Genomic DNA, 13694 nt, shown 5'->3' on the forward strand with positions numbered 1-13694 from the left:
CTCTTTTTATGTGTCTCTGTCGCTCTGTAATTACATCTCCAAACTGCTAGTTGGCGGTGGTGTCTCTATGCCGCTGTGCCGAGAAAATGTGTCGAAAGAAAAATTAGGCTTAATTTTTTCCGCTGGTTGTTTAAATGTTATTTCTTATACATAGCAATAATCTTTTATTTTGCTCCTAATCCTCTTCTCCACACTCCAGACCAGTAGGGGCAGTATTGTACAACTAGCCATAAACTCAAAAAGAAAAAAAGTCAATCTGACCAAAAAAAAACTACTGATGATTTAAGGTCTTTTAACAATTTTCTCCAAGTAATTTAAAACACGTGACTTGATTATAAATCGACAACTGATCAACAAAACAGCAGTTTAATTGCATCTATTAATTTGATGTTGTCTAACTTATATAAAATATGTTGTCTAAATAAATATAAAATAAGTGGTGCAGGATTAACAAACAATTTACCATCAGAGTCTACGCACGCACACACGCACGCATGCGCACACGCGCGCGCACACACACTGTGTACATCATATTTCTATTTCTATTTTTATTTCTAGTTCTATTTTTTTTCCTAGCACATTTCTATTTTTATTTTTAGTTCTATTTTTCCTAGTTTAATTTAATTTTTTTATTTAATTTCTATCGTATTTCTTTTATTCATATTTATTTCTTATTTGTAAAATGTAAATGGCAATGGCAGTCGTATAATGCATTTCACTACATTTCGTACTGTGTAGGTTTGTGTATGTGACAAATAAAATTTGAATTTGAATTTGAATTTGTGTATATTATAGTGTTTGCCATCACGGCTTTTAATCTATTAAGGAGACAGCAGTTGCAGGATGGATTGAGATTAGATTGATATTATGTCTCACTGCCTCTCTGCCTCTCTCTGCCTATCTGTCTCACTGCCTCTGTCTCATTGCCTCTGTCTCCTCTCTGTCTCTCTCTGCCTATCTTTCTCACTGCCTCTGTCTCTCTCTGTCCCTCTGCCTCTCTGTCTCACTGCCTCTCTCTGCCTCTCCCTGCCTCTCTCTTACTGCCTCTCTCTTACTGCCTCTCTCTTACTGCCTCTCTCTGCCTCTGCCTGTCTCTCTGCCTCTCTCTGTCCCTCTTTGTTCTCTCTCTGCCTCTCTGTTTCTCCCTGCCCCTCCCTGCCTCTCCCTGCCTCTCCCTGCCCCTTCCTGTCTCTCCCTGTCTCTCTCTGCTTCTCCTTGTCTCTCCCTGTCTTTCTCTCTCTCTCTCTCTCTCTCTCTCTCTCTCTCTCCACATTGCTCTTTACATGAGGAACTTGTGTGACTTTTTTGTTGCTGATGCACATCTCTGAGGATCATTTATATGGTTAATTAGCCTTTAATAAAAGAGCAAAGAACGGAGAGATGAACAGATTTGAGGGGACACGGGCGAGTGTTTGACTATTTATAGATGTGCCTCTAAATAACTAATAATTACTTCCTAGTGTTTCAAATCCTTACGTCCACCCACCAGTTTCCCCCGTTCTCTCTCTCTCTCTCTTTCTCTCTCTTTCTCTCTCTTTGGAATCTTGCTCTTTTTTTCTCCCAGTTCTTTTACTTTTTCCTCTCTGTCTGATTCTCTCTGTCTGATTCTCTCTGTCCTTCTTGCAGAATATTTGTTTTTCTATTTGTCTTTCTTTCGATGTCTCTCCACACTTTTCTCTTTCTCCTTTTTCCCTTATATTTTCCTTTCTTTTCTCTCTCACTCTATTTTTATCGCCACATTCTTGTCATTTTTCTCTTTTCTGTGTTTTTACTCACTTTTTATAGCTTCTTTCATCTTTTTTAACGTTCTACTTTTGCTTTACCCCTTTTTCATTTTTTTCTTTCCTTTACGCCCCATCTTTGTCCTTCCACCCCAGTACTCCTGATTTTCTGTCCTGTTCTCTCTCCTCCTTTCCTCATTTTCTTTATCTCCCTTCCCCCTCATTCCCCTCACTTATTGTGTGTGTGTGTGTGTGTGTGTGTGAGCAGTAGGGAGAAACACTGCCTTATAAGGTGCTGTGATAGTGGCCTTGTCCATTTTTACACACACACACACACACACACACACACACACACACACACACACACAGCGTTCCTCCTCTCGCCCTCTCGTCCTCCTCACAGAAAAGCAGCGACTTTCTCTCACTCTTTGGACACACCCTCGCTGTCTCGCGCCCCTTCCCATTAAAGAGAAACTAAACTCATCAACCCTAATTTTCACTCCGAACTCAAGTCAACATTAAAGTACTTTTCGAAAAAAGACTAAACTTTTGATTAATCGGATTCTTTTAGACTTCTCTTGTCCTTTACTGCAGTTTTTCAGCTTCCATGTAAAGTGGGCGGAGCTACTCCAGGGCAGAGCTGAGTAAGCCTCATGCTAATTAACCACAGCTCGCGTTCATCCGTCAGAGCAAATTGAAAAACTTCCCGTGTGAGCAAAAACAGGCTAGTGAAGGAAATAAACATCTAAGCTAACATGCATATGTAAAAATGCTTATGTTTCAAACTATGTTGCTGTGATTTGAGTTGTAGTATTTGAGTTGCTGTATTTTCGAGTCAAAAGTAGAGCAAAACAAAATAACAGCATTTCGAGTAGCTGCCTTTATTAGGTGTCGACATTTGAGGGCCCCCCCATCTATTCATCTGTACAATGCCGGATATACAAATGCACTTTAGAGTACGCATGCTAATAAAGGTAGCCACTTTGCAGATATTCTGGCGCCGTGCCAATTATGGTAATTATTTATTATTCATTTATTGATCCAGATGTTTTTCTAGTAGACCGAGCTGTAAGAATCTTCTCGATGCCGGAACCTCCTCAGGATACTGCACAATTTATATGATGAGAGGAAATGAGGACTGTTTAAGTGAGGAGCCAGAGTGTGTGTGTGTGTGTGTGTGTGTGTGTGTGTGTGTGTGTGTAAGAGAGAGCAGGATAATGATGGTGGATATGAGACATTAGTGATAACACCCCTGTCTGAGTGTAGGACGATTTAGCACATTGTGTAACTCTGTGTGTGTGTGTGTGTGCGCGTGCGCGTAAGTGAGTGACTCACTCTGTACTCCGTGAATAAGTGTGGAGGTGAAAAGTGCTTTGACATTGTTCCCTCTTTTTTTATTTTTTATTATTTAATCCTCTGTCCATCCGTCCATTCTTTTTCTCCACCCACTCAAGATTTAATAAGTGATGATGGACAACGTGAAATATTTTAAACTAACTAAGAATTATTCATGCATTTTTTTTTTTTGTTAATCACAGGAACGCCCTCAAGTGTTGAAACAGAATTTGAATTATGATGTTGTGCAACTGAACACAATCTCTTACTCTGAGATTTATTTCACCTTTTACTGCTTAAAGCACTTCTTCTTTTGCTTTAAAAAAAATAAATAAAAAGTGAGTATCTTATCTGCTCGCTTCCACTGTAGCACAATAGAGTCGCTGATGCTTACGGTCATGCTTTAATTCTGTAACTGACTACCAGATGAGGAAGTGTCTGATTAGCGTTGATGCAGGACTATAGGTTACCGAGTCCAGTTCCCTGAATACAGTAGCAGATTCAATGTTTGTTGGTTTGTCCAACCACATGATAAGTTAGTTGAAGGTAACTTGGTAAGAAAAGTACGGTTTCAGCGGTCTCAGCACCTCCAGGGTCGAGGGGGTTAATTCCCTGTGCTCGGTGGGTTTCCTCTGGGTACTCCAGTTTCCTTCCACAGTCTAGACATGCAGATTAGGCCAACTTGGATTTCCGAATTTGCCCGTAGTGTGTGAGGGAGTGTGTGTGTGTGTGTCCTTGTGCCCAAAGTCTCCTGTTATAGGCTCCAGAGAGAATGAATAAATGAATAATCACAATGTATGCAAATGTTTTATTTATATTTTATTTAAACAGGTCTATGAGGACAATCAGTTGTCTCTACGAGGACAATGAATCAGTTATAAGTGAAATTAATTAAGCAAAAAATGTTTAACCATCTCCTTATTCAATATTCAGAATATTGTGGATCCCCTGAACTGCAAGTGCTCCCTCTTGTTGTTGTACCAGCTTAAAGAAACTCAAGCTACGGAGAAATATTATGCAAAACATTTCATTATGCGTTCATAGAATTTTAATCAGCAGAATTAACGGATAAATGATTACTCAGGGACGTCCCTGATTTTCATAATGATTTTAATCTGTTATTTGAACTGATGGCATGACTTTTTCTAGGCAAACAAAAATAAAAAAATAACCAGATGACGTAGCCAGAGACGTGTTTATTCCGAAATTTGAACTGGAGATCAGAAATCTGTTTAGTTTGTGTTTTGAGTCAGAGGTGGTGGCACGAGGCGTCACAGCAAAACACAACTATTTCAAGTTATAAATAAATGAACCGGTTGAAAAAGTGACTCATCGCTTTTTCACGGTTAGCGATTAAGGAATTTCAGACCCCAAATCAGGACAAAAGAAAATGAAGAAACCGCCGCCTCTCCTTGAGAACTGCGAACGAGCCCCTCGACGTCCAATCAGCAGGGCCGCTCTCGGCGTCAGCGGTAAACAACACTTACCTGTAGCCCCTCCTAGACATGGCTATGAGTACATGGCTCTCTCATGGCTTCATACATGGCTATGTACAGTATATATGCCACCAACCTGTTGTTGACTAGCTGAACCAATCACATTCCTACACGCGATACAGACCATGCTACACCATCGCTTTAAAGCCTTCACGTTAATAAGAAAAGCCATATTACAGTGTAATACTAAGTGTCATGTGTAACGGCCATGATGATGATGATGAAGGTGTCTTAGGTCCTAGGTGTGAATCTAAATGAAGGCGTGTGACTGTAAAGCCCGCGCGGCTCCTGCGTTGGTGTAACAGAGCTAGCGATCTGTCGGGACCTTGTCAGATGAGGAAGGTTTCCATGCCGGCGGCCCGGCGGCGACCCGGAGGAGTCTCACTGCTCGTTAGCGCACCTGCTGAGGGATTTTCACCGCGAGCATCAACAACGCGGTTCTAGCTCGTACACTCGCGTGTAGGGCCGGGTGATACAACGCTATGTAATGATACACTGCGATAGCGCTTAATCATTTTTTTCTTCTTCTAATTGAATGAAATTTAAAATGTTGTAAATTTTGTAATAATACAAACTTAATTAAGATTTTGTTTATTCTTCAGTGTGGCTTTTAAATACTATTATAAACATTTTTATTACTTATTCTCTTCATCATTGCTAGTTATTCTGTATTGGTTCTATTAGGTGCTTTCAATCTGATGATGCGGGGTTTCATTTCCACAAAGGCGAGCAAGGAATTGTAAAATGTATTTATTTATTTTGTACGTGTGTGTGTTTTTTGTTGGAGTTTTGTTATTTCTGAAGCACTCCTATCTCCAAATCCTCTTCCTGAAGCCAGCACTTGGAGTCGTTTGCAATTTCACGATTAAGACCAGAACAAAATGTGGTGCAGCGATGGTGTAACGTGGTGTTCGAGCGGTGCTGGTGTTGGACGGAGTTAGATTTGGGGCTTTAGAGTTCCTCTCTCGCGCCTGGACACCCCCCCCCAATAGGTCCCCTCCTTCTCCTTCTCCTCCGCTCTGCCTCTTTCTCCCCGTAATCGCTCCAGCTGCTATTTTTAAGCGTGGAATCTGGTGTAAAGCGTCGTGTTTGGGTCGTGCCTTTTATAGCTCTGCTGCAGGGGTGGGTATCTGCCCTGAGCTCCAGCAGATCCTTTTCCATTAACAGCTGATTTATTTATTTTAAAATGGGTGCTGGGGTAGAGGGGGTGCAGTGGGGCAAAAACATTGCATCACATCACATCGCATCACATGTTTTGTACATGATTAATAAAGGCTTTACACTTTCTGCATTATCACATGAACAGTGAGGTCTGACCAACTCTGAGATAGAATATTAATATTGTGATAAATGATCCCATGATACTTTCTAGTTCTGTCTGCAAACCCCTTTGTGAGTGTGTGTGTGCGCGAGCGTGTGTGCGCGCGCGAGTGTGAGTGCGTGTGCGCGCGCGTGTGCGTGTGTGTGATGTGTGTGTATTAGTGTGAGTGTGTGCAAGAGTGTGTGCAAGAGTGTGTGCGTGAGGTTAAATACTTTCAAACACTTGTAAGGCTACATGACTACATGAGCTCAGGTCTGTTGTGTCTGTTGTGGTTTACATACCAGACGTAATCGCCATGGTAACGCATACTGGCAAAACAGTACAACATGCGCGCACACGCTCTCTCTCTCTCTCTCTCTCTCTCTCTCTCTCCCCCTTTGTCACACTGATTACAGGACTCAAACCTGCTGTCCTAATGCTGCGTGTTTAACATACTATTTTAGCTGTCCGGAAAAACACACACACACACACACACACACACACACACACACACACACACACACACACACACACACAGGAAGTAACACATTCCACTAGAGACTCCAGAGAGTGTCATGGAGTCCTGTGCTTCCATCACTTCCTGTTTCACTGTCTTTTTGCGAGATTGTGATTTGCCTCACGTGTACACACACACACACACACACACACACACACACACACACACACACACACACACACACAATCCAGTCACATAAATAATTAGTTTAAGGCCTTATTAAACCCCGACCTCAGCCTCTGTAACCAAAACCTCATTCTTTTATTATTATTATTATTATTATAATATTTTAAATAAAAATAGAATTTTGTTGTGTTTAAATGGACCAGAGCGGGCTTTTACGCGGGGACCTGGACTCGGTCAGAACTGTCAGATAAGACACAAAAACACCACCAAAACAAAACCACTCCCCAAACCGAAGTGGTGAATATTCAGGGTTTCACATCAGCAGTTTGTGTAACAGAAACATTATGATCCAGTTAAACGTCAGTGAGGATAAACGCCGTCGTCTTCTTTCTGTCTCTCCGTCTCTCTCAGGACGCCATGAACGCCCTGGTGCTGGACCTCAACTTCCCCGCCTTACGCAAAAACAAGAACATCGAAACCTTCTTGAACCGATGTGAGTATTAACGTGAGCTGTAACGGGATCCCACTACACACACACACACACACACACACACACACACACACACACACACACACACACACACACATACATGTGGGTCATCTTTGTCAATGTTTAAACCTTTTATTTTATTCTTTTTAGGAGTGAAGTGAGATTTATTTACTTGGTTTAGAAAAAAACAACCTTCCGTTTAGTTCAACATCATGAATATAGTTGCTCTTTAATTTATTTTTTTCACACTTAATCATTTAGGCTTTTATTTATCTATCTATCTATTTATTTATTTATTTATTTATTTATTTATTTTAGCAGTCTAATAATGTCTAATATTAAAATGACTTCATGTTATTGCGTTTTCGTAGATAAAGAACTGAAATCTCTCCACCAGCACGCAGGAACACCTGTAGGCGGCGCTCTGGGGTTTTATTTCGGTTCGAGTAGCTCATGCTGGTTGTGACTCGTGAGCTGTTAGCGTGCAGCAGCGCGGGGTTTAATAAATCGCCATCTTGAATGAAAAAAGGAAGGTATTAAATGTCCTTAGAAGAATCCCGTCTGTCTGTATCTCAGTTGACTTTCCATAAATCCTCCATTCGTCCTGCATCCCACTTTTCCCCGGTTGCCATGGCGACTGTAGTGTTCTGGACCGCAGTGAGAGAATGACTCAACGCTCCGAGCGCGAATCAACCGGGTGTGTGTTTATGTATTCCAGTTAATTATTTATTTAGTCCTGAAACACACAGAGTCATATTTTTGCCCGTATTTATTAGATTTTTTTATTTATTTATTTGTTAGATTTTTACTCCAATCTGTTGTAGGAAGAAAAACTTCATTTTAAATGATTATTAAGTACAGAACGTAAACAAGCAGTTAAATTCACAAGAACACCGTTGCTAGGCAACTGGGAACTTTAGATACATGGACAGATGTTTTACTGTAATTAAGGCTCAGGTTAGCTAGCTAGCGCCTAGCTAGTGTCATCTTCAATACACACAGTTACGCGTCAGCGAAAACATCACGAGTTACTGCAGATGTGACGCGCGGTCAAGTCTCATTAAAACTGAAAGTACACTCTAATTACATTTAGCACTATAACAGTGTGTGTGTGTGTGTGTGTGTGTGTGTGTGTGTGTGTGTGTAGACGAGGCAGTAATGGGTGATATCAGAGACCTGCAGATGAAGCCGGAAGATTTCGACAAGGTGAAGGTGATCGGCAGGGGAGCGTTCGGAGAAGTGCAGCTGGTAAGATTCCTTAAAAAAACTTTAATTGTTGATTTATTATTAATTGTAGCATAAATTTGTAAATATCTCGATTCGATTTTTCGGGGCTTTTGTTACAATTCTAAAAAAAACTTCACTAATTGCACTGCAATGTGTGAACAGTTAGGAGCGCCACCTGTAGGTCTATAAAAGAACTGCAGAATTTTTGCATCTCAAATGTAAACATGTATACATAAAAAAAATAAATGTAAAACAAATTGAGTTTGAAGTCAGTGTGGAGGTAAATCCGTTGTATATAATTTATAAATACTTGCATGATTGGGTTTAAATATTAGACATCTTAAATATTAGAACAAGAACTATTGCATCATTAGTTATAACAGCCACTGGGGTATCAGTATGCAAATGAAGACTATGGACGACTGGGCTCTCAGGGGAGGAGTCATATGTGTTCCTAATTTGTTTCCTAATGTAGATTCTTTAGATGTATTTAGATGCCTTTGGGTGTGTGTGTGTGTGTGTGTGTGTGTGCGCGCAGGTGAGACACAGAGCATCTCAAAAGGTTTACGCCTTGAAGTTGCTGAGTAAATTTGAGATGATCAAGCGATCAGACTCTGCGTTTTTCTGGGAGGAGAGAGACATTATGGCGTTCGCACACAGCCCCTGGGTCGTACAGGTCAGATACACACACACACACACACACACACACACACACATACACTTGCAACACCCTATTAATGAATTTCCACCCCCCCCTCTCTCTCTCTCTCTCCAGCTGTGCTGTGCGTTTCAGGACGACCGGTTCCTCTACATGGTGATGGAGTACATGCCGGGCGGAGACCTGGTCAACCTCACCAGTACGTACGACGTTCCTGAGAAGTGGGCCAAGTTCTACACGGCCGAGGTAGTCATGGCTCTGGACGCCATCCACTCCATGGGCTTCATCCACCGGGACGTGAAGCCCGACAACATGCTGCTGGACCACAACGGCCACCTCAAACTTGCTGACTTCGGCACCTGCATGAAGATGGACTCGGTAAGAGGCCGCGTCCCAAATCAGTCTGAAGTGTGCCATGTGCACTGTAGGGATAAAACTGACCTGTCTTGGTGTCTTGGTGAAGCTCCACAGGGGCTGCGATCCAAATCATGCCATGATCATCGAGTCATCACCAGCGAGGGGACGAGGCCCTTGTGTGCACTTCTAGTTCACTTGGGTGAATAGGGAACAGTTATCCTTTGAGAGATTGGAAACAGGCCCAACTCGGAGGGATCGTTTTGTGCTGATGTAGCTGTGCAGGTGCTGTGTGTCTTTGAAGTCAATGGTTTTAAGAAAGACTCGCTGACTGGCTCTCACGCCAGGATTAGGCACAAGGCGTACTGGCACTGCTGCGGATGTTCTCGGGCTGTGTTCCAAATGAATAACACTTAGCACTGTTGGACAAGACCACGGCCTGTTGGAGCATCTTCATATAATCTTTAAGTCACTGACTTTGTCATGAAGATTCACGTCACTAGAGACAACTGCAACAGAACGATTTCAGATAGACATTCTCTACGTTTGGGTGATAAATCTGTAGAAGTTTCAAATTCCTGAGATCGTTTAAGTTCTGGTTGTGTTTCATTCCCGCTAAAACATTTCCTGGACCGCGTTTTATTTCAACGCTGTATTGGCTGTGTTTCATTCGAGCTCCGTCTGGTCCACATTTACATTTAGGCATTTGGCAGACGCTCTTGTCCAGAGCGACTTACTTTTTTATCTCATTACACATCTGAGCAGTTGAGGGTTAAGGGCCGCGCTCAAGGGCCCAACAGTGGCGACTTGGTGGTTGTGGGGTTTGAACCTGGGATCTTCCGAACCCTAGTCCAATGCCTTAACCACTGAGCTCCGTCTGGTCCACATTTCACGTGTTGCACGGGGTTAGGCTTCAGGAGCTTCATCTGGACCATGCTCAGGTCTACGCTTAAAAAAAAAAGAACAAAGAAAGGAAGAAATCAGTGCTGTCAGGCTTGGGGTGAAAGGTCAGAGAGTTTAAGTCAACTCTGAGTGACCTGATTGCTGTGCTCAGAGGGAGATTTTTTTTTTTGTCTTTTGTCGCCATCTACTGCCAACACTGTGAATTGCACCCATCAGATTTTTACTGTGGCTATGAGACTGGGACTTAAAACCGCTTCATCCACTTTTCCACTTGTGATTGCTTTAAAGAGCTGTTTTATGCTCTGCTACAAGTACAAGTAACGTTTGTTAAATAGCCCCGTTAAAGGGATTTAATAGCCAGTTAGCATGCTAGTATGGCGCTGTAGAAAGTTAATTAAACTATCCTATGACTGGGAAATTTTCTTGAAGCATTTTGAATAAAAACTAACAAACATGATAAACACGTTAGAATCTTGGGAATTCTCTGTTCTGTAGCAAGAACTTCCTGCTAATTAGCATAAAAACGCTCTGACTCCCTGACTAGCATGTTCTTGCTAACTCCTGTGCAGCTCTAATTATTGCTAATGTTTTATTTTTAAACATCACCCTGTTAATTTGTATTAAACTGTTTTTCTAACGAACAGAACATTTCCTCCTGCTATGCTGTAAGTCTTATGATTAACTTTGCTACCTTTTTTGACTAAAGTGCTTCATTTATATGTACGAGCTTCTGACTAGCGTCTAGCTCTAGCGTCTTGCTCCCTCCCGACGTCCGTGGTATTTTCGGGCCTGTTGATTTTGCCAGCATTGATGCCGGAGTTGCCAAGAATCCATTATATAAAAAGGGGCGTGTCGTGATTGCTTTTCAGACGGGCATGGTGCACTGTGACACGGCGGTGGGCACGCCCGACTACATCTCCCCCGAGGTGCTGAAGTCACAGGGAGGGGACGGGTACTACGGGCGCGAGTGTGACTGGTGGTCTGTTGGAGTCTTTATTTTTGAGATGCTTGTAGGTGAGTTTTGGAGTGGGGCAGTAGAGAATAAAATAATGTGTTACGCTCTCACACTGCCCTTTTATAAATGTGTGTGTGTGTGTGTGTGTGTGTGTGTGTGTGTGTGTGTGTGAAACAGGTGACACCCCATTTTACGCCGACTCCCTGGTAGGAACCTACAGTAAAATCATGGACCATAAGAACTCGCTGAACTTTCCTGATGATGTTGAGATCTCAGAAGAGGCCAAAAATATCATCTGTGCATTCCTGACTGACAGGTGACCAACGGCATCATGGGATTGTTCTCATCCCTACATTCCTAAGTGTTTTTTTATTTATTTATTATGGATTCCGTGTCCTCCAGGAGATGTTGCAGTGGAGACTCCTTCCTGTCATTGGGGAGAACTGGGAGTGTAGTTTATAGTGTGTGTTCTTCAGTACTTGGAGTGCTTCAGTCATACGTGTGTGTGTTTTTATTTTAGAGAGGTGCGTTTAGGACGGAACGGTGTGGAAGAGATTAAGAGACATCCGTTCTTCAAAAACGACCAGTGGACCTTCGACACCATCAGAGAAAGTAAGTCCTGAGCCCTGATGCGTTTCCTCTACACACAAAAAAATCTCTTCGGTGACGTATCGCGGTTCTTTTGCACAGCGATTGGTTAAAAAATTTTTTTTGAGATGCTGCAGTTCCTTCCTAATCCTGCCGGTGGCGCGCTCTAAATTTTGTGCTGTATGGTGCTGATATCGTATCGGCTCGTCCCTGGCTCGTCCCATCCCTGCTGCACAGGTGGTGTGTTCAGCCTTTCCGTGTTCGACTGAGTGTTTGTGTTGTCGTTCCCGGTGCAGCCGCGGCCCCCGTCGTACCCGAGCTGAGCAGCGACATCGATACCAGTAATTTCGACAACATTGAGGACGACAAGGGCGACGCGGAGACGTTCCCTACCCCTAAAGCCTTTGTAGGGAACCAGCTGCCCTTCGTCGGATTCACGTATTTCAAAGAAGACCAGTGAGAGTTTATTATCATTAATAATAACAATAAATAATCTCATACGCAAAATGACGTGTTTACGACGTATTGTAAGTGTGTGTTTCATCAAATTGTGTGTTTTTGTTTCACCTACAGACTGTTAAAGGCTTTCAACAGTTCATCAGAGCGTACTTCTGTTAAGGAAGAGGTAACACACACACACACACACACACACACACACAGTGGAGGATAATTCTGATGTGTGTATAGAGTGGTTGAAGTATTAACGCTCCTGTTTTTGTGTCTTTGTGCTGCAGGACGGTGTTGTGGTGAGTAGATCATTAATAAACCACTGCTTTTTCTGTCTGATTGAGAGTTCTTCACTGTGCTAATCGTGTGTGTGTGTGTGTGTGTGTGTGTGTGTGTGTGTGTGTGCAGCTCCAGAAGAAGCTTCACTCCTTAGAGGAGCAGCTGAATAACGAGATGCAGGCCAAAGACGAGCTGGAGCACAAGTACAGGACGAGCAGCGCACGGCTCGACAAGATCGCCAAAGAGCTCGAGGAAGAGGTGTGTGTGTGTGTGTGTGTGTGTGTGTGTGTGTGTGTGTGTGTGTGGAAGAACTAGTTCTATTAACATGCAATTTTCTAATTTGGATTTTATAACCAAAGAATTTTTGTAATTGCTGTGTGTGTGTGTGTGTGTGTGTGTGTGTGTGTGTGTGTGTGTGTGTGTGGAAGAACTAGTTCTATTAACATGCACTTGTCTAATTTGGATTTTATAACCAAAGAATTTTTGTAATTGCTGTGTGTGTGTGTGTGTGTGTGTGTGTGTGTGTGTAGATGAGCAGTAGGAAAGCTCTGGAGTCGTCCCTCAGACAGCTGGAGAGAGAGAAAGCTCTCCTGCAGCACAAAAGCGTCGAGAGCCACAGAAAGGCAGAGAGCGAGGCGGATCGCAAACGCTGCCTCGAAAACGAAGGTACGCACACACACACGCACACACACACGCACACACACACGCACATACACACGCACATACACACGCACAGCTGTAGCTCATACAGTGTGTATGCTGTGTTTTTAGTGAACAGTCTGAGGGATCAGCTCGAGGAGATGAAGAAGAAAAACCAAAACACGCACATTTCTAATGAGAAGAACATCCACCTGCAGAGACAGGTACACACACACACACACACACACACACACACACACACTGCAGTACTGTTGGATTAATTATATTATTAAGCAAAATAATTTCTACGAAATGTTGTCCATAAATACATTCATTAATAATAACATTCATATGAAATTATATATTGTTTAATATAATAATAACTTTCACAAACTTCAGTAAACATTTTTCAATTTTTCAAAAAAAAAAATTCTATAATAAATGTATTTTAAAACAAGAAAAACTGATTAAAATTAATAAAAGTCTAAACAATAACTAAAAATGTGATGAATACAAATGAATTTATTAAAAATTAATAATAAAATTAAAATAATAAACATTAGAACAATAAGCTATTTTATTAAAAATACTGATGTCATAAATGAATAAAGAACAGTGTGCTTTGGATGAGTTTTGTCCCGAGCAGTAGCCGTGTGTGT

The 13694-nt window shown here is 42.0% G+C and overlaps 1 protein-coding gene across 3 annotated transcripts in view; it reads left to right on the forward strand.

Moving 5' to 3' along the window:
- rock2a (rho-associated, coiled-coil containing protein kinase 2a) overlaps positions 1-13694 on the forward strand; it is a 39909-nt gene that overhangs the window by 12907 nt on the left and 13308 nt on the right. For all 3 annotated transcript variants that reach the window (XM_053501624.1, XM_053501623.1, XM_053501625.1), the window contains exons 2-14: positions 6907-6988; positions 8133-8233; positions 8751-8888; positions 8988-9248; positions 10997-11141; positions 11260-11398; positions 11603-11694; positions 11967-12126; positions 12244-12295; positions 12405-12416; positions 12526-12654; positions 12927-13062; positions 13168-13259. In XM_053501624.1, coding sequence (XP_053357599.1) covers positions 6907-6988; positions 8133-8233; positions 8751-8888; positions 8988-9248; positions 10997-11141; positions 11260-11398; positions 11603-11694; positions 11967-12126; positions 12244-12295; positions 12405-12416; positions 12526-12654; positions 12927-13062; positions 13168-13259 — 1539 coding nt within the window. The remainder of the gene's footprint in view (positions 1-6906; positions 6989-8132; positions 8234-8750; positions 8889-8987; positions 9249-10996; positions 11142-11259; positions 11399-11602; positions 11695-11966; positions 12127-12243; positions 12296-12404; positions 12417-12525; positions 12655-12926; positions 13063-13167; positions 13260-13694) is intronic.

This window comes from Clarias gariepinus, chromosome 8 (genome assembly GCF_024256425.1).
Source record: "Clarias gariepinus isolate MV-2021 ecotype Netherlands chromosome 8, CGAR_prim_01v2, whole genome shotgun sequence".
Lineage (NCBI taxonomy): Eukaryota > Metazoa > Chordata > Actinopteri > Siluriformes > Clariidae > Clarias > Clarias gariepinus.